Source organism: Ostrinia furnacalis, unplaced genomic scaffold, assembly GCF_004193835.3.
Source record: "Ostrinia furnacalis isolate ACB-3 unplaced genomic scaffold, ASM419383v2 OfSCF1632, whole genome shotgun sequence".
NCBI lineage: Eukaryota > Metazoa > Arthropoda > Insecta > Lepidoptera > Crambidae > Ostrinia > Ostrinia furnacalis.
This window is the reverse complement of record NW_021131871.1, coordinates 469,613-490,934: the sequence shown is the minus strand read 5'-3', so window position 1 is coordinate 490,934 and position 21,322 is coordinate 469,613. Positions and strand designations below refer to the sequence as shown.

General features: G+C 43.0%; 2 protein-coding genes across 2 annotated transcripts in view; one reads left to right on the top strand and one right to left on the bottom strand.

Moving 5' to 3' along the window:
* Positions 1-14,036, top strand: part of Opa1 (Opa1 mitochondrial dynamin like GTPase) — a 29,707-nt gene extending 15,671 nt beyond the window's left edge. The window contains exons 14-21 of the mRNA XM_028305004.1: positions 1,125-1,318; positions 4,029-4,243; positions 5,709-5,850; positions 6,903-7,116; positions 8,343-8,424; positions 9,879-10,013; positions 12,871-12,940; positions 13,289-14,036. Of these exons, the coding sequence (XP_028160805.1) occupies positions 1,125-1,318; positions 4,029-4,243; positions 5,709-5,850; positions 6,903-7,116; positions 8,343-8,424; positions 9,879-10,013; positions 12,871-12,940; positions 13,289-13,353 (1,117 nt within the window). The 3' untranslated portion in view covers positions 13,354-14,036. The remainder of the gene's footprint in view (positions 1-1,124; positions 1,319-4,028; positions 4,244-5,708; positions 5,851-6,902; positions 7,117-8,342; positions 8,425-9,878; positions 10,014-12,870; positions 12,941-13,288) is intronic.
* A 2,070-nt stretch (positions 14,037-16,106) lies between these two features.
* Positions 16,107-17,915, bottom strand: LOC114353180 (zinc finger protein 433). Its single transcript, XM_028305051.1, has 2 exons — positions 17,568-17,915; positions 16,107-17,486 (listed from the first exon to the last, which is right to left on the bottom strand). The coding sequence occupies exons 1-2, from the start codon at positions 17,763-17,765 to the stop codon at positions 16,260-16,262; spliced, it is 1,425 nt and encodes a 474-aa protein (XP_028160852.1). The 5' UTR covers positions 17,766-17,915; the 3' UTR covers positions 16,107-16,259.
* Positions 17,916-21,322: the final 3,407 nt, after the last annotated feature.

The window sequence follows — 21,322 nt, the reverse complement described above, 5'->3', positions numbered from 1 at the left end:
CCAGTAATCTAAGAGGCAGCTTAGTGACCCCATAGGTATTCCAGTGACAGCCTTGATTTCCCATGGACGTCTTAGTGCTGTAACCCCCTAGGTACAACTCAGTGACCCCTCATTGACGGCCAAGTAACCTATCGCTAGCGGATTGCTTCTGGCGGATGGTGCGCGCGTCGGTCGAGCAGCAAGCTGACGCTTTCAAGGCCATGCGCTTCAACCTCGAGACTGAGTGGAAGAATACTTTCCCCAGATGAGCTCAGTGATTCCCGGGAGAGCTTAGGGAAACCCAAGGGAGCTCAGGTACCCCCCAGATACGACCCAGTAACCTAAGGAGTAGCTCAGTGACCCCCTAAGTATTCTAGGACACCAGTTTGAAAGTTTCAAACTGATCGCGTCATGTGTGGTCTCTCAACGGGAAACCCGGGGGAGCTCAGGTACCCCTCCAGATACGGATCAGTAACCTAAGGAGTAGCTCAGTGATCCCATAAGTATTCCAGGACCCCGGGGGAAGCTCATAGACGCCCCAGACACGGACCAGTAACTCAAGGAGTAGCTCAGTGATCCCATAAGTATTCCAGGATCCCCAAGGGTAGCTCAGCTACGACCCAGTAACCCAAAAAGTAGCTCAGTGACCCCATGAGTATTCCAGGACCACGGGGGTAGCTTATCGATCCTCCAGACATGGCCTAGTAACCTAAAGGACAGTTTAGTGACCCCATAAGTATTTAAGTGACAGCCTTGAATTCCAATGAGCATTCTAGTGTAGTGACTAGTGACGCCCCAGGCACAACTCGGTGATCAAGCTTAGTGACCCCTCAACCACGGGTCAGTAATCTAAGGGTAGCTCAGTGCTCGAAAGGTATGCTGGTGACCTCCCAGGGACAGACAACCTTGATGGAACCTTTCATGGATACTTCAGTGGTTTTCAGGAGCACTTTAAAATCGAGTACATAACATTATTTTTTTAGTATATTTAATTTGATTCCGTTTTCGTTTTCTTTATATTTTTTCGCAAACATGCTCGCAAACCACCAGTTTTGAACATTGTGGTTTTTGCATGTTATATCTTAATGATGTCCAAACTGAATCAATATTCTTCATTCAATGTCCCTTTCATTTATTATCCGCAGACAGCGCGAGCTCGACCGCGACGAGCTATTCGAGCGGGCACGCGCCGAGCTACTCGACCAGTCGGCCGAGCTGTCGGCCGTGGCCGCGCCCGCCTGGGAGCAGCGTCTACACGCGGCGCTGTGGGGCGCGGCGGCCGAGAGAGTCTTCGCCGGGATATATCTGCCGGCCGCGGCGCAGGCCCAGGACGACGTGGGTGAGTTCATTCTAAACAAAAATAGGAAATACTAGCTTTCCGCCCGCGGCTTGGAATGTTGTCTGTCACAGAAAAACATTATCCCGCACGTCCCTGTTTCAAAAACCGAGATAAAAACTACCCTATGTCGAAATTAGGAAGCATTTTCTTCTCACCTCCTAGTTGAACACCCAGACGCCGAGTAAAATTGAGGGGTCTCCGAGATAAAATTGGGGGGTGGATGAGCTACAAATGGGAGGTCTTTGTAATAGTGTATTTTATTTATGCTAGTGAGACAGGTTTATGTGCAGGTGCACACCTTGTAGCAAAATTAAGTAATTTGTCGAGTTGAGCCATGGATTTATAGGCAGGTTTGATTTTACGACCTGTCTAGCGACTTGTCCGACGACTTTCCGGTGGGAGTTTGTTCCGGCGTTTCTTCTCAGCACCTACTATTTTTGTCTCGAAGCGCTGGTGCTCTCAGCGAAAAGCTTCAAAAGATTGAAGCATGTAAAGTGCCCCTTAAGGTAGTTCGAACTAAGCGTCACAGACGCAGTGTCTAGCTTTCGAATTCGAGCGAGCACGCGCCGAATGAGGGTTTTCGCGAATGAAAGATCCGCTAGATGGCGGGACGTGGATGTGGGGTCTGACTGCTGCGTGATTGGTGGATTTTAACATATCTGTCAATGTCATGTCAAAAATAAGCAATCATGCAGCATTTGGACCTCGCGTCTACGTATTGCGGGCACCCGAGCTACTCGACCAATCGACCGAGTTACTCGATCAATCGGCCGAGTTACTCGACCAATCGGCCGAGTTACTCGATCAATCGGCCGAGTTACTCGACCAGTCGGCCGAGCTATCCGCCGTGGCCGCGCCCGCCTGGGAGCAGCGTCTACACGCGGCGCTGTGGGGCGCGGCGGCCGAGAGAGTCTTCGCCGGGATATATCTGCCGGCCGCGGCCCAAGCGCAAGATGACGTGGGTGAGTTCATTCTAATCAAAAATAGGAAATACTAGCTCTCCGCCCGCGGCTTTTTTTATCCACAACGAGGAAGCTCTTGGCCTGTATCTCTCCTGATGGTAAGTGACGATCAGGCCGAAGGTGGAAGCGAGCTTCATCCGGAATCCTCAACCACGGAGGAACTGGCTAGCTTACCTGTAACTGCCGGAACACAACAATGCTGTTAACATTGTTGTTATGGCGACAGACTTAGGTGATGGTGGTAGCTAGCCAGGCGGATGGCTTTGCCCGCACGGAATTTTGTCTGTCATCGATCTTTTTATTTGCAAAACAAAATGGCATGATAACACAGGTATTCAGTATCAATATGAAATACACTAATATGATGTTCGCGCCCGGGCAACTGACCTTGGAGCGGGCGACGCAGTGAAAGGTACCGGGAGCGACGACGGCGGCGCGTGAAGGCGATCCCACACTTGGCCACCGAGCGGCACGCACGACACTCATACTTACGCATAGTAAATTCATTAATAACCTGTTGTTGTGGCTTCGTTTATATACAGAAATTATAATAACTTTAATACAGTCCACTCGCGTTATTATTCAAGACCTGAGGCTCAATCAATGAAGACCACCCATTTGTAGCTCATAGACCTCCAATTTTATCTCGGAGACCCCATAATAGTTTAGTCATTTGTCACTTGATGAACTTTTATCTCCTACTCGTATTTCGCTGTGCATATAAATAAATCATACAAGAGTTGCAGAAATGAAAACGAGAAGGAGTAAATCAATCTGTCAAAACATTTCCCTTGGAGAAAAAAATACTACAGCAATTTCCTAATATTCAGTGTTCGCGTTGCCACGCCAAGTGAAATACAAACAGAACGATGCACACAACGGCAACTCAAAATCAGGTGGCAACGGCGGCGACTCCTCCATAAGGCTCGACCCTTACGATTTCGATTATAGTAAGAAGTCAGACATACTTTCGTATTCTCGTTGTATTGTTGTTTGGAAAAGTATGTATTTAGATAGTTTACAAGTTATGTTAGTAAGTAGTACGAGTTTCAAATACATCAGGCTAGATCAGCCAGTCCAGTATGCGCGCTATTATATCGTCTTATCGATTTTCGACGATAAGATTATATTGTGGGTCGCATCCTAGGCCGGCAGGTTACGAAATAGTATTGTATGTATCAATTTGCGGCAGTTTTATCCTAATCAGCATCATTACACTATAGATTACCTATGCCCGTTTTCACCATCAATCCCTAATTTTTAAGTGACCCCCTAGGTAACACATAACAGGAATTTTGTTTCTATAAGAGTCACTTAAAATTAGGGATTGATGGTGGAAATGGGCACTAATCTCCTAATAAAAGAAGTAATCCGGGCCTTTTCAAGACGAGAGTGACTAGGCACTTACAGGGCAGATATGTACCATTCTAGACTGCATCTCACTTAACACCAGGTGCGATTGTGGTCAAATACCTGCCTTGTTATGCAAAGAAAAAAAAATCTGTAGTGTGAATCAGGCCAACTGTGTGCTTGCCATGAGTTTACGAGTCCTCGGTAGCGAGTACATAAAAAAATGACATTAACTGTATGACAGATTGCACAGCGCCCCTAGCGGCTACTTTCGAGAACTAAAATCTTCATAATTGTTTTTGACGTACTCGCTAGCGAACACACCTAACGTAAACTCATGGTAAGCACACTGAAAACATTAATGTGTCCTCAATAACATATCAATCGTGGATCCCCAGATAAATTCAACACATCAGTCGATATCAAGCTTCGCGAGTGGGCGGACACAGAACTCCCGGCTGCATCCATCCGCGCCGGTCGCGAGGCATTGCGAGAGGAGTTTACTGAGCTCATGAGCCGTGCAGCTGATTCTGATCCTATCTACGAACCGTTGAAGAAAGAGGCAGTGGAGGAAGCTTTGAGAAGACACCACTGGGAGGATCGTGCTCAGGATGTAAGTTATTTTTACTAGATGCTGAAGTTTGAGTGGCTCTCGTTCACTGAGTTCATGAGCCGTCATGCGTGAGATATACACCGAGACCGTTGAAAAAGGAAGCGGTGGAAGAAGCTATAAGGAGACACCACTGGGAAGACCGTGCGCAGGATGTAAGTGACTCTTACTAGGTGCTTTAGTTCTCATACTAGTGAGCCGGCTGTGGTATCTACGGGAGGAGTTCACTGAGCTCATGAGTCGTGCGGCTGATTCTGATTCAATCTACGAGCCGTTGAAGAAAGAGGCAGTAGAGGAGGCTTTGAGAAGATACCACTGGGAAGACCGGGCTCAGGATGTAAGTCGATCAATGGATCTAAGTAGAGTAAGTCAATGCTTTTACTAGATGCTGAAGTTTGAGTGGCTCTTGATACGAGAGGAGTTCACTGAGCTTATGAGCCGTGCGGCTGACTCCGACCCTATATACGAGCCTCTGAAGAAAGAAGCGGTGGAAGAAGCTCTGACGAGACACCATTGGGAACACCGTGCTCAGGATGTAAGTGTCTTTTACTAGGTGCTGAAGTTTGAATGGTTTTCGTTCACTGAGCTCATGAGCCATGCTGCTGACTCCGACCCAATCTATGAACCGTTGAAGAAAGAGGCAGTGGAAGAAGCGTCGAGGAGTCGTTAAGGAGACACCACTGGGAGGATTGTGCTCAGGATGTGAGTAGAACAAGTGGCTTTCAGGTTAGGTGCAGGAATTTACCAGCTCATGAGCCGTGCTGCCGACTCAGACCCCATCAGAGAACTTGCAGTGGTCCTATACTGCTATGAGCCCTGAGAAGCTACCCTTAGGAGGACCGTGCTCAGGATGTGATCGGATCTAAGTGGCTCTTACTAAATGCTGTAGTTCTCTTCTTACTCAGTAGGCCGCGAGGCCTTACGAGAGGAGTTCACTGAGCTCATGAGCCGTGCGGCTGACTCAGACCCCATCTATGAGCCGTTGAAGAAAGAGGCAGTGGAAGAGGCTTTGAGAAGACACCATTGGGAGGATCGTGCTCAGGATGTAAGTGTCTTTTACTAGGTGCTGAAGTTTGAATGGTTTTCGTTCACTGAGCTCATGAGCCATGCTGCTGACTCCGACCCAGTCTATGAATCGTTGAAGAAGGAAGCATTGGAAGAAGCTTTAAGTAGACGTCACTGAGAAGAAAGTGCTCAGGATGTGAGTAGTTCTAGCTAAGCGCAGGAGATCATTAGCTCATGGGCCGTGTAGCTGAATCAGTTACCCTATTTATGAACCTCTGAAGAATGAAGCAGTGGAGGAGGCTCTAAGTAGAATTCATTGGGAAGACCGTGCTCAGGATGTGAGTGGCTCTTACTAGGTGCTGCAGTTTGAGTGGCTCTTCCGTCTGACTGACTGAGACTCGAATCTATTATAAATGTTACCTTGTCGAGACTGGCAGATTGTTCATAATGTTACTATCCGCAGGTGCTCCGAGTGCTGCAACTGAACGCTTTACAAGACCGGTGCGTGGCGTCCCGCGCCGACTGGGACGCGGCCGTGGCGCTTATGGAAGACGCGCTGCGCGAGCGACGCGCGCTCACCGACCACGAGCTCAAGGAGCTCACGGGTGAGTCGGGACACTGCGGGGACACTGTGGGGACAGCCGGGCCGTCCCGCGCCGGCGGGGACACTGCAGGACCCTGGACCAGGAGTGGGACGCAGTGTGAAGTGGGTTCGCTACAACAGAAGAGGTCAGCGAACGACAGGGTTCGAACTACGGACACTCGAATCTGCAGTTTGACAAGTGACAAAACAAGACACGAAGCGCACGTCGACTCATTTGGATCTTTTCTGCTTCCCCTTACCTTTATTCTAAAAACTATCCATCATCATCATCATCTCAGCCATAGGACGTCCACTGCTGAACATAGGCCTCCCCCAATGCTTTCCATGCTACCCGGTTGGTAGCGACCTGCGTCAAGCGCTTTCCTGCTACCTTTACGATATCGTCGGTCCACCTTGTGGGTGGACGTCCCACGCTGCGTTTTCCGGTACGCGGCCTCCACTCCAGAACCTTCCTGCCCCATCAGCCGTCAGTTCTGTGTACTATGTGCCCTGCCCATTGCCACTTCAGTTTGCTAATCCGTCGGGCTATGTCAGCGACTTTAGTTCGTTTACGGATCTCCTCATTTCTGATTCGATCTCGTAAAGAAACACCGAGCATAGCCCTTTCCATAGCACGCTATCTATAACATGTGAATAAACCACGGATACTCTCGGCGCACTTAAGGGACTCTTATCTAGGTATAAATAAGACGTCAATATGTAGGTGACAATTTAACGCTTGACACAGGTTGTCAATGGTTCACAGATGTTAATTATGTCAAAGCCGCCCAGCCCCCTTAGACAAAACGCACTTTTTGATCGAATCGAAAATCGAATCCGTCAAAACTCCATACAAAAAAGGGGCTTTTCGACCACTTTTCGACTGGTTTGCGATATAATTTGCACTTTGTCTAGACCCACAGGTATCTAAAGCCGGGGAAAAAAATCTGGACACCGCGGTACAGCTTTACGCGTCTCAAAGAGCAGTGACATCTCTCGGCAAATAACACAAACAAGTTTCATGGAAGGTTTATACAACATGACTAAAACGTAACATTACGTATCTTATTCCAGGTCCCGGCTTCAAAGAGCGCTGGTTCTACTGGCAAAGTACCTCGGACGAGCAACGCCGCCGCGCGGAGGTTAGGGCCGAACTAGAAAGGCTCGGCTCCGCGCGGCCTGCGCTGGCCTACGATGAAGTTATAGCCGTGAGGGACAACCTTAGGAGGCGCGGCGTGGAAGTGGACAATGAGTATATTAGGGAGACGTGGAAGCCCGTATACCTGAAGTAAGTAAAGATACTTTTGCATTGACGATGAATGAACATGCGATGTGTGTTTTTAGATACTAGATTTTTTAGAGTGCCCCCCCTCAACAAGTGCTTCAATGGATTTTGAACTTTATGTCTTCACTTCACATGACCTACTTGACTTAAGGTCCTATGTCCCCTAGATGGGGCAGAGGGCGTCCACAACAGTCCTCCATCGCGTTCGGTCTTGAGCTTCGCGTTTGATCTCGCTTCAGGTCTTGCCGATTTTCTTCGCCTCGTCTGCTACAGTGCGCTGCCAAGTTTGCTTCCCGCATTTTGTAATGTATTACAATATTGACTCCATTAAAGTCCTCAGTGTCAAGTCTCAAAATGTGTGATCTTTAGTGTGATTGATGTACGACGAGGTGGTCGCTGCGAGAGACAGCTTGCGCAAGCGCGGCTACTATTGTCTTGACGCAGTAGCGGCGTAAGGGGGGGGCGGTGGGGGCGGTCCGCCCCGGGTGCCAAGCATGAGGGGGTGACAAAAGTCGCGCAGATTAGTACTCACTGGCGCATCTGCATGGCAAGGACGGTCGTGATGTCATNAGCATGAGGGGGTGACAAAAGTCGCGCAGATTAGTACTCACTGGCGCATCTGCATGGCAAGGACGGTCGTGATGTCATGACAGGGGGGTGCCATTCTGGGGTGCCTTAGGCTATAATTAGACGAGGGGGGAGGGGGGGGGGTGCCGCCCCAGGTGCCAACCTATGCTACGCCGCCACTGTATTGACGCGACAATACAAGTCTTTTTTTTTTGAGCCAGCGATGGAAGATGGATTTGGAGCTTTAGGTCTTCGGCGTTAGATCTAAAATGTGTCTTAATGTTATTGTTGTAAGATTTGATGGTCGCCGTAAGAGACAACCTACGCCAGCGCCGCTACTATTGTGCATAAGACGACGAACATAAACTGGTTTAGACGCTAGTTTCAGAAGTGCATCAATGGATTTTGAACTTTATGTCTTCAGTATAAGTGAATCTTTAGCGGATCCTTCCACTTTAAAGATCGATTCGACCAAAGTTATCTGAGAGTAACTCCTGGTATAACTAGCACATTGACAGTTTCAGTATGGGAATATGTCGTAACTGACGATTTATTCTGAGATTAATATTTACTCTTGTTTGGTCGAATCCACCCTGTCTTCAGCGTTAGATCTTAAAAAATCTTTAGTATTTTAATAATAAAGTAATCCCAATTTGTTCCAGGAACTTCTTCGAGAGGGCGCAAACGAGGGCGCGGGATTGCAAAAAGAGTTTCTATTTGTACAGCCAACAGAATGGAAATGGGGTAAGTAAACGTTACTATTACGCGTATTGTTGTGTATATTATGTCATAACTAGCTTTTGCCCGCGGCTTCACCCGCGTGAAATTTAGTTTGTCATCATAAATGATAGCCTATATGTTATTCTGGTTTATAAACAATAATACTGTAAAGTTTCATCAATATCCGTTCAATAATTTTTGCGTGAAAGAGTAACAAACATTCATCCAGACATCCAAACTTTCGCATTTATAATATTTTTTAATAATAATAATAATAATCTTTATTGGCAACAAAAACACTTACATGCACAAACATTGTTGCGTTAGCAACTGCATTAGTCAAGGACTGTGTCGCAGTTGCTAGCTAAATATTAGTAGGATGATCATGATTTATTGAGTTTGTTCCGGCGTTTCTTCTCAGCACTTGTCATTATGTTTGTCTCGAAGCGCTGGTAGGGCCCAAAAGATAAGGAGACATGTAAAGTGCCCCATAAGGGCTACCTTTTCTTTTTTTATTATTTACTATATTTTGACATTCCTAAGTGCCACTTGTGGTCTAAATTGAATAAGTATTTTTGATTTTGATTTTTTAATTTTATTTCAATAAACACAATTACCATTTTATTGAGAACCACTAAGCATTTTTCCACTCGCACTGTGAGACCTCATAGTAATGTTTGTGAATACGGGCTGTATGAGTCCTTGTTAACTCATACATTTATCTTGATTGAACAGGAAAACACTTGATGAAGCTTGATAGGTTTATTATTGATGTGTGCACACAGTGACAATTGAACGTGAACTAAACTAAAAATAATTAGCAATTAACATACAGGGTGGAAACGATAAGTGATCTCACTCGATTATTTCTAAACTATACAAGATATCGAAAAACTGATTACTGATCCTGAAAGTGCTTCACGAGCTCTTTCAAACGTTATTAGTAATAGGTTACGGAATTAACTGGATCTATCCGAAAAAACAAAGTTTTCAGCCTCCATACTAAATGTATGCAACAATGCCAGCCACATAATATTAGAAGTGTTAATTTTTTTATTTTAAATAATAAATACTTAAAATTAACTCGTAAATTGCATTCTTCTTTAAAATTATTCATGAAAAACATTGGTTTTAGGCTTTACTTGCTATAATATTATCAAGATATGAGTGCCATGACTGTGATAGTACTAAATGTATGGAAGCTGGAAACATTGAATTTTCGGATAGGTTCAGTTTATTTTATAACTCAATATTGGTACCGTTAGATAGAGCTCGTGAAGCACTTTCAGGATCAGTTACCAGTTTTTGGATATCTTGTATAGTTTAGAAATAATCGAGATCACTTATCGTTTCCACCCTGTATAAGCAAGCGCCTACTTAATCTAAAGCGTTGACGCTGCAATGTTCTATGTAATCGTACACGGGCGTAGTCCATTACATGGTGCCTGTCACTGTAACCCGCACTATAACTTGCACAGAAGGAGTGCTGCGAAGTAGTGATGTTCTGGCGCGTACAATCCACGCTGCGGACCACCGCCAACGCGCTGCGGCAGCAGATCGGCAACCGCGAGGCCGCGCGCCTCGACCGCGAGCTCAGGGAGGTCTTGGACGAGGTAAGTCTCAACTGAGGAGCCATAGAGGCCCCGGCAATCGCGAAAGAGGTCTTACACTGAAAAAAATGTTTGGTTACTGTACTACTTACACAACAAAAGTGACCACCGAACTAAGGCGGTTATCACACTGCGCCGCGGAGCGCGTGATTTTCATATAAAAAATCACGCGCGCGGACGCGTTGTCCGTGTGAAAACTGAAATGCCGCGCGTGTTTTCTATACAAACTGAGGTACTTGCATACAATGATTAAATCTGTCGCCCCGCGCTCCGCGGCGGAGCGCGGTGCAGTGTGATAACCGCCTAAGTGTTAACTATAACCAAACTAAGTCTAGCTCATTACAGAATTATTTGTTTAATTTACACAACATTTTGTTCCTCGTAACCTAAGTGTTCGGTGGTCACTTTTGTTGTGTAAGCAGTAACCAAACATTTTTTTCAGTGTAGACGAGGTAAGGCTCCCCCCTCCCACTACCACTGAGGAATACTGAGAATCTATAAACCGGGTAACATGGAAAGCATTGGGGGAGGCCTATGTTCAGCAGTGGACGTCCTATGGCTGAGATGATGATGATGATGATGATAATAAAGATCCTGGCAACCGCGAGGCCGCGCGCCTCGACCGCGAGCTCAGGGAGGTCTTGGACGAGGTAAGCCTCAACTGAGGAGCCTTAGAGGCCCCGGCAAGGTCTTAGACGAGGTAAGCCTTTCATTGAGGAGCCATAGAGGCCTCGGCAACCGCGAGGCCGCGCGCCTCGACCGCGAGCTCAGGGAGGTCTTGGACGAGGTAAGCCTCAACTGAGGAGCCGTAGAGGCCCCGGCAACCGTGAATGAGGTCTTAGACGAGGTAAACCTCCCCCCTCCCACTACCACTGAGGAATACTGAGAATCTATAAACCGGGTAACATGGAAAGCATTGGGGGAGGCCTATGTTCAGCAGTGGACGTCCTATGGCTGAGATGATGATGATGATGATGATAATAAAGGCCCTGGCAACCGCAAGGCCGTCAGGCTCGACCGCGAGCTCAGGGAGGTCTTGGACGAGGTAAGCCTCAACTGAGGAGCCGTAGAGGCCCCGGTAAGAGGTCTTAGACGAGGTAACCCTCAACTGAGGAGCCGTTGAGGCCCCAGCAAGGTCTTAGACGAGGTAAGCCTTTCATTGAGGAGCCATAGAGGCCCAGGCAACCGCGAAAGAGGTCTTAGACGAGGTAAGCCTCAACTGAGGAGCCATAGAGGCCCCGGTAAGAGGTCTTAGACGAGGTAAGTCTCAACTGAGGAGACATAGAGGCCCCAGCAACCGCGAGGCCGCGCGCCTCGACCGCGAGCTCAGGGAGGTCTTGGACGAGGTAAGCCTCAACTGAGGAGCCGTAGAGGCCCCGGTAAGAGGTCTTAGACGAGGTAACCCTCAACTGAGGAGCCGTTGAGGCCCCAGCAAGGTCTTAGACGAGGTAAGCCTTTCACTGAGGAGCCATAGAGGCCCAGGCAACCGCGAAAGAGGTCTTAGACGAGGTAAGCCTTTCACTGAGGAGCCATAGAGGCCCAGGCAACCGCGAAAGAGGTCTTAGACGAGGTAAGCCTTTCACTGAGGAGCCATAGAGGCCCAGGCAACCGCGAAAGAGGTCTTAGACGAGGTAAGCCTTTCACTGAGGAGCCATAGAGGCCCAGGCAACCGCGAAAGAGGTCTTAGACGAGGTAAGCCTTTCACTGAGGAGCCATAGAGGCCCAGGCAACCGCGAAAGAGGTCTTAGACGAGGTAAGCCTTTCACTGAGGAGCCATAGAGGCCCAGGCAACCGCGAAAGAGGTCTTAGACGAGGTAAGCCTTTCACTGAGGAGCCATAGAGGCCCAGGCAACCGCGAAAGAGGTCTTAGACGAGGTAAGCCTTTCACTGAGGAGCCATAGAGGCCCAGGCAACCGCGAAAGAGGTCTTAGACGAGGTAAGCCTTTCACTGAGGAGCCATAGAGGCCCAGGCAACCGCGAAAGAGGTCTTAGACGAGGTAAGCCTTTCACTGAGGAGCCATAGAGGCCCAGGCAACCGCGAAAGAGGTCTTAGACGAGGTAAGCCTTTCACTGAGGAGCCATAGAGGCCCAGGCAACCGCGAAAGAGGTCTTAGACGAGGTAAGCCTTTCACTGAGGAGCCATAGAGGCCCAGGCAACCGCGAAAGAGGTCTTAGACGAGGTAAGCCTTTCACTGAGGAGCCATAGAGGCCCAGGCAACCGCGAAAGAGGTCTTAGACGAGGTAAGCCTTTCACTGAGGAGCCATAGAGGCCCAGGCAACCGCGAAAGAGGTCTTAGACGAGGTAAGCCTCAACTGAGGAGCCTTAGAGGCCCCGGCAAGGTCTTAGACGAGGTAAGCCTCCCACCCAGGAGCCATAGAGGCATCGGCAACCGCGAGGCCGCGCGCCTCGACCGCGAGCTCAGGGAGGTCTTGGACGAGGTAAGCCCACTCGGAGCCATAGAGGCCCCGGTAAGAGGTCTTAGACGAGGTAAGCCTCCCACTCAGGAGCCATAGAGGCCCCAGCAAGGTCTTAGACGAGGTAAGCCTCCCACTCAGGAGCCATAGAGGCCCCGGTTAGAGGTCTTAGACGAGGTAAGTCTTCCCCTTCCACTGAGGAACTATAGAGACCCCGAGTTCCGCGACTTGATTGCGAGCTCAGAGAGGTCTTAGACGATGTAAGCCTCCCACTCAGGAGCCATAGAGGCCCCGGCAACCTCGAAAAAGAGGAGATGATGAACGGAATAATTATTTCTGTTTTGACAGCAAGTGATAGCAAAACTACCCAATACCCTCATACCTCAATGTTTTTTATTTTTAATAAATGACTTCAAAATTATGTAACGTTTTTATAATTTTTCAGATGGCATCAGAACCTGAATTAAAGAAGAAATTGCTCTCGGGCAGACGTGTAGAACTTGCAGAAGAACTAAGTGAGTATACACATTTCATTACATCACTATTATACTAGTATTGGATCTAGTTCATACATAAGAGGATATTATTTTTGGAAGTGAGTACTTAAGTGCTGTTAACAGCACACTAGAAGTTCACTCTCATGTATTCCTTAACATATAAGAACGACTTTTAACTCTATTGACGCTGTGAATTATGAGGATTTAAACTCCTGTCGCCGAGCAGATAGAATTTCGTCCAATGACCCCAAGCTATCCTTCCTTATCGCTCGCGCGTAATTATATTGCTGTGTAATTATAGTGCTCGGCGACCGGACTTTAGACCATCACCTGATGTTATGTTTCATCTCTTTCGTTTGCCAACAGAACGAGTGAGACAAGTGCAAGAACGATTAGAAGAGTTCATCGAAGCATTGAACAAGGAGAAGTAGATTGGTGATTAGTTGGTCGCGTGCACTCGCCAACACAAATGTAAATTGTACAGCGTTTCGCTGAGTGAACGAACGAATGAATGAACGATGGTTTCGGTCACTCATTCATTTCTGAAGTAGCACTTAGGAACGACCTGTTTTGTTTGTGAATAGGGCAGTTATGTTATACAGGGTGGCTCGATGAAATCAAATTGTATTTTATATAATCTCATATTAGCAGATGGTTTTATAGCAGGGTTTGCATTAAAAAATGGCAAATAATTTGTCTGAATTAAAATTCAACATAATTATGATGTCACATTAAAAATGATAGTGTATTGTTTATGTTTTTAGTTCACATTCATAAAAGATTCCACATCCAATACAGATATTGTTAAAACTAACAATTGTCCATTTATTAAATCCTGCTCTAAAACCTAGCTGTTATGTATCCAGAATATGCCAGCCTGTATAATTTAGTCACTTTAGTTTAATATAACTTAAAATGCATAGCATACATACATTTAATACAGTTAACTTATTTATAAATTTACCTGTGTGAAATTCAAAATCGATTTATTAGGGAAAGTGAAGCACTAGTTACTTAGTACTTGTATAGTGTTGTATTTAAAACTCATTTAATTAAAAAATACCGTCTATAAGGTATTAAGGAGTATCGATTCGCATAAAATACTAATCTAGTGTATGTAATTGTTTTTAAATAAAAATTACTTATTTTTCAAATAAGTAATCGTAGTCATATGAATTATGTACTCAAATGATTACTTTATATTTAACATAAGCAGGTTCACGTAAAAATGGTTAGGTACATGAACTGTTGAATGTGTTGAAAATTATTGTTCCTACACTGAATTGCTAAATTGTCACCCTGTATGTGTTTGTATAGCCTGACCAGGAACATAAAAACCCTGGCATAGAGGCGCTTCAATTGCATTTGATAGTGCAACACTGGGTACAGTCGTACCTGTATTAAATTAATAGGCTAACTTTATGTATCAGGATTCAGGATTATAGGCTAATTTAATATTTTCATAAATTAACAAAAACATATTATATTATAGGTAACTGGTTTAAATAAATTAAATGAAACCATCAATCGAGCAAGTAGGATTTTATTATTATTCATCAATAATCAAATTCTGAACTTGAATATTCAACTACAATGTCTGCTCATGAACGCTTCAAACTCGGTACTTCTTTCCCAATTCCATAAAATTCAATACTTACAAAGTGACAAAAAACTTTAAAATAGGTAGTTGAAACAAACCACAGCTAATTTTCATAGTTGACTGTACTATACGATAAACATGTCAGTCAATTTGACAACCTTTGTCGGAAACATTATTCAATGAAAATATTGTCCGAACCCATAGTATTTCTCTTCGACAAATACTTTAACACATTGTGAACCACTTTTCTTTCACGACTATAAAAAGATTTTAGCAATTTAATTCACAAAATCAATTGCGCACATTTAAAATAAAGTTTGTTTACACTTTGACAGCAATAGACTGACATGCAAGGTGACTTATCAATGAAGTTTTCAGTTACTGTTGCCATTAAAAGAAATTAGTACCATTAATTTTCCGCAACATGGCGAGGGTTTTTATGTTCCTGGTCAGGCTATATAAACTCTTTTCATTCAATTCTTCTGCCTAAACAAAGATTAATTTGTTTTTAATCTAGTGCGGTTACGGGAGCACTAGATGGCGCTTATACGGAGCTTGAAAATTAGCAACTTGTATGTAAATACGCTAAGTAGTTCCTTCGGTTTTTGTCGCTACTCAGTAGATTAACGCTATGTATAAAGAAGGTAATTAATTACTTTAGTCAGCTAATAGTAGTTTACCAAATATGTAAAAAGTTAATGTTAAAATGTGGGTAACTTCTCTAAGATATGGTTGCTTGTTGATTTCGTATTTTTCTCGGGAGTACCCCGGGCAGATTTTATGAGGTGTTTGATGCATTTAGTGTTTTATTTCTTACAATAATTATGTTTGTGAATTCTTTCCTTTTCTTTTTTGCTTTGAAATGACAATTCTTAGATCTAAATAGGGTATTGGCACCACCAAACGTCTCTCAAATACACTAACTAATAATAAGAGTTAAAAAAACGTATACAGGTATTTCAATGACGATGTGTGGTAGAGAAATCTTACATTGCTTGTTTTACAAGCCAGTATTTTTAAGAAATTTCTGTATAGATCAAATCTGATAGTAGGAGGTATTATTTTGATAAATGTTATTTTAGTGTTTACCTAATGGTGTCAAACTACCCTATTATTACATGAAATAGAAAACATTTTTATGTATTCATATTGTGTTGATGTAATAACGTTTACAATTGTGTTGGTAGATGTACATATTCGTTGTATTATTTTGTTATTAATTTAACTGCTTGATCTAAGTTGTCTTATAATAAAAAGTTGCGAAAATAATGTCTCCATTATTATTCGAACATCATTTTGAATCTGAACAGTGTCACTAATTAACTATACTATTATTGATGCACTATAATGGACAGAAGAAGGATATAAACACAGATATAAGGCTAAAATATGAATTATGTGGTATAGCCCTAACTTTTCAATGAAACACAATTTGTGCATTATGTAGGTACTTTATAAAAAATAATTTACAGTGTATGTGTATAAAGACATTAAGTAATTTCATTATTGAAACACAAATACAATAAAAACCTAGATTTCGGATTAAACAAATCCTTCAACTTATTGCTGCTTTCTCAGTCTCTAATCAGGCACTATTTCAGTAACTAATTTGATTATGATTCTATGAAAGATATGATTTCCAGATTAAACAAATCATTCAATTCATTGCTTCTATTTCAGTCTATTATGGCATATTATTTTTCAAACTAGATTCACAAGTTTGATTGAGATCCTATGTTATTTCAGGATCGCAAATCTAATCTTTTTATTTTCATCGCCCGGCATGTTGGGCGGCAGCGTCCGCGACACGTACATCTTACTGGTGGGGTCGCTGTGCCGGTTCATGTGCAGCTTCAAGAAGGAAGCCGTCACGAACTTGCGGGAACAGATCTCGCAGGACAGTTTTGGACCCACGTGTTTAAATTTCACATGTTCCGCTCTAGCAGACGCATTAACGAACCTCTCGTTGCAATACTTGCAAGAATACGGCTTCTCGCCAGTGTGTCTTCTGGTATGATACAATAAGGCTTCTTTAGACACAAATCTTCTGTTACATATTGTACACTTAAAATTCTTCTCTCCTGTATGTTTTAACATGTGGGTCTTCAAGTAACTGGGAGCGGTGAACTGCTTCCCGCAATATTCACATTCATGTGGTTTGGCGTTGCCGTGCGTGAACCTCTCGTGGACCCGGAGCCCGCCGGGGGTACTGTAGCCCTTCCCGCACAGGTCACAAATATATGTTTTTACCATTTCAGTTCTAAACGGATGCGGGTCCAACTTGTCCTCCAAACATAATTTCACATGCCTTTCATAGAAATCCTTTGAAGTGTATAGTTTACCACATTTAGGGCATTTGCTTTTTTTGGAAAAAAGATGCCTCCGTTCATGTATCTGCAGCTTGTCAACGCCTTCACAGGAAACTCCACAGTCTTTGCACACATAAACTTTGTGGTTTTTTCTGATGTGACTGAACAGCTCCGTGTCAGTGTCCATACGAATACCGCATTCGTCGCATCCGTATCGGTGTGCCATAACTGAATGATTTTCCAAATCCGACTCATTTGAAAAACTCTCATAACAAACGTCACAGGTAATTTCATAATGAAAACTAAAGTTGTGAGCTTTTATTTCAAGCAGGTTGTCCAACAACATGTCACATTTTGTACATTCGTATTGTTTTGTTTTCCTCTCATGTCTCAGTTTCAGTGCATTAAAATTCTCATTATCTGTATTGTCTTTTTTAACTGGATGAAGTTTAGATTCATGCTCTTCCACAAAGACGTAGACTGCTTTATTATTAGTGGTATCAAGTTCAACATTTAATGCTTCTGTTAATCCATTAAAAACGTTGTGTAGCAGGTCATTAGAACTTTTACACATTTTAATGAAAGTCATCATTTCAAGCATATTTTCAACACAGCTCAAGCACACAGCGTCAACGCCAGCGATCTTTCCTTCAGCCTGTAATAATTAACCAAAGCATTAGTATATTCTATTATGGTGTTAATAGACTAAGATTCTAGTACCTTTGCTACAACTAACCTTACTCTCCGAAGAAAGCACCTGGCCAAAGAATTCAGGAAGAAGCTGAGCATCGTCGGTTAGAAAGTCCATCTCGACAAAATCTTTTAGTGTAACGTACTCTTTTTCTATACCTCTTAGGCATAACCTGCAGTGGCTAAAACGGCATTCGTTCAACACATTTGAGACTAATAAATTTACTTCGTACTTTTCCAACATTTTTATAAATCGTACACTAGACCGAACGAAACTTGTTCAACTTTTCAATTTTAAAACTAAATTGTCATGTCAAATAAACCGCCTATGTAATTTTCGTTCAAGAACAAGAAAGTGCAATGCTGTAAAAATTTCACAAGCAGACGCCATCAAAATGGCGGCGTATGAACTGTTGAACGTTTCAATCAAAATTTACAGAGCTTCGAGTGCACAGCTTTTTATGGAGACGACCTCTTATATGTTTGTTTACCATTCAGAGCCCCGATTACGGTAACTTTTAACGTCTACAATCCAGACGCGTTTCTGATTCTGAAATACGATTGGTCAAAACAGCTGACGTACGCTGTTGAACGACCAATCGTATCGCAGAATCGAGAAGCGTGTCTGGATTGTTGACGTTAAAAAATACCGTAATCGGGGCTCAGTTTGTTGATATCAGTTGTTATCATAGAGTTAATGGTTGTTATGCTTATTTAAAAATTTTCTTTCTATGCCAAAAAATTATGTGAAAACGAATTTATTTATTTATTCATATAAAATTAACACACAGGGGTGGTGATTTATTTATATTCGTCTAATGGTCTATTCTCCGTCATCTATTGTAAGATTGTTACTGGATTAACCTCACCCGTTAAATTGAGGTGTTTTGTAATAAAAATGAGCTCAATGGCACAATTTGTGAGCTCAAGTTCAGAATCATCAGCATCACTATCTTCAGCTCTCATTTGCACGCCGTATGGATATTTATCCAAAGCCGTAAAACTTTTCTATGAAAAAAAACATGTCATCTGCACTCGTCTCGTCTGTCACTGTCACTGTCAAAGTGTCAAGCTCAAGCTGGCTGTCTGTCATTTAATTAAAGTTTAAACGGCTATTGTTAAAGCGCGGGAAACGTCGTACTTGGTGGACGTCATTTTTCTTGCTAAAAATTTTTAAATTAGAAAAAGGATCAGATTGGTGGTTTAGTGCATAATTAAGTAGTATTCTAAGTTATATTTATTATTTTATTGTAGTGTAGCATTCACTTCTGCAGTTCTGGGTGAGTTTTAATTGCTTTTTCTCGTGATGAACGAGCCGGACGATCCTGGCGGGACAACCCCCCAGGCGTCAAATTTTGTTACTATTTCAACATGTAGCCAGTCAGGTATGGATACGGAAGGTTCTGTAATGGACACGGACGGATCTGAAAGTGCTTCTAACCCTTCTAAAAGAAAGAGAGTAGTTGTACGTAAAGTTTGCAAGCATTGTAATAAAAAGCGTAAAAGTCGTCATAACAAATCTTCTACATTGAGCCAGGTACCTAATGATTCTGATTGTTGTTGTGCAAACACAGAGAACGTAAATAGCGCTAAAAAAGTTGTTGAAAATGAGATTCCTTTTGTTACTCCATCAACTCCTGTTGCTACTCAGTCCCACACATCTGATTCGACCCCTACTGCACCTAATTCGGTAAGTAGATGCTTTTATGAGGCTACTGATGTTGCGCCCTTTGTTGTTCATATACAGAAAGAACAATCTATGCCAAATGAAAACTGTACTCTGCACCCCGTGACTGTGGGTCATTTTCTAAAACGAAAGTCTATAAGAGGTATTGTTGATGGTAGTCTGAAAAAAATAGGCAGAAATCGGATTTCTGTTGCTTTCTCTCGTTTTGAAGATGCCAATTCATTCCTTAATAATGACCTGCTTAAAACTAACAATTACAAGACTTTTATTCCAACATTCAATATCACACGGATGGGAGTGGTCAGAGGAGTTCCTACAGAGTGGAATGATGAGGACATCCTTAATAATATAACTGTACCAATGGGGTGTGGTAGAATCTTAAAAATTAGAAGGTTGAAAAAGAAGAATTTTGTTAATGGAAAGTCTGAATTTGTCCCCATTGAGACAGTTGTGTTAACATTTGATGGTCAGGTTCTTCCTAAAAGAATCTTTGTTTGTTACAACTCTTTGCCGGTTGATCTTTACATTTACCCAACAATCCAATGTTACCAATGTTGTCGCTATGGTCATGTGAAGAGTCAGTGTAGGTCCCTTCCAAGATGTTATAAATGTGGTCTTGGCCACACCGGTGATACCTGTAATGTTGAGGAGGAAAATGTATTATGTTTCTTGTGCTCAGGTCCCCATCAGGCTACTAGTAGAAAATGCCCTGAATACACACGTCAAAAAAATATTAAGGAGACAATGGCCAAAAGTTGCATTACTTATGCTGAGGCTTTAAAACTGCATCCTCCAATTAGTAAATCTTTTGCAGATGTTGTAAGATCTGGTAGCTCGACTCAATCTCATTCTCAAACTTCTGGAAATCTTCCCCAGAACTCAAAACTAAAATATGTTCCTAATAATAACCCAGGCTGGGATTCTTACAAAAAAACTGTTTTAAAGAAACCTAGATCTCCGTTCAACCCAGGTAAAAGTTATGACCGAGAACAACATCAAAATATGACCAATGATTATAATACTCCGTTTGGCCCAAGCCAAAATATTTTAGGTAAAAATGACAATTCAATTACCTTAACAAACATGTCAATTAAAGAATTAATTATTACTCTAATTACCTCTTTAAATCAATCTAATTTAGTACCGTCCCACGTTGCCCTTCAAAATAATGATCTCGTAGTTGACCTTAGTTCTATTGCTGATGGTAAAGTTCTCCCTAGCAGTTCAATGGAACTGTCGAAGCATTAACAGTAAAAAAAGTGATATATTACATTTAATTAATGAATTTGATCCCTTTTTAATTGCCTTACAAGAAACCTGGCTCCGTCCAGATTCTAATTTTAAAATTTCTGGTTTCTCTTGTGCCAGAGAAGATAGATATGATAATTATGGTGGAGTAGCTTTGTTAGTCCATCACTCTATTCCATTTACATATATTCCTCTCCCACCACACAATAATGATTTTTCCATAATAGCTGTTTCTATAAATAACACTAGTTTTGTGTCTGTTTATATTCCTCACCCGTCAACTGCTATATATGATGAGGTAGAACAAATTCTTAGCAACATATCTAGGCCTATTATTATCATGGGCGATTTTAATGCTCAACACCAGTCATGGGGCAGTAGCAATTCCAATTACTATGGCAATAGAATTGTAGATTTTCTGGATAATAATAACTTGTGTATTCTTAATACTGGCAATGCTACTCGTCGTACCCAGCCGCACGAAGGTGTGAGTGCTCCTGATTTAACTATATGTAGCCCAAATCTTGCTTCCTCTTTAGCCTGGTCCACCCTCCCTTCCACCTATGGGAGTGATCATTTTCCAATTGTCTTTTCTTTTCCTGATATTAATAAAATTAATACTAGACGCCCTCCACGATTCAAATATAAAACTCAAGATGTTGACTGGAACCGTTATAAAGAAAAAGTAGAACTGAAAATTCAATCACTGCCTGTAGTTCAAAATGATAATTATACCTATTGTGCTGAAGCACTAGCATCTGTTTTAATAGAAGCAGCAGATGAAGTTTTTCCTGTAAAAAGTAGTAATAGAAGTAAATTACCCCCTCCCCCTTGGTGGGATAGCGAATGTACGGCCGCTATTAAAA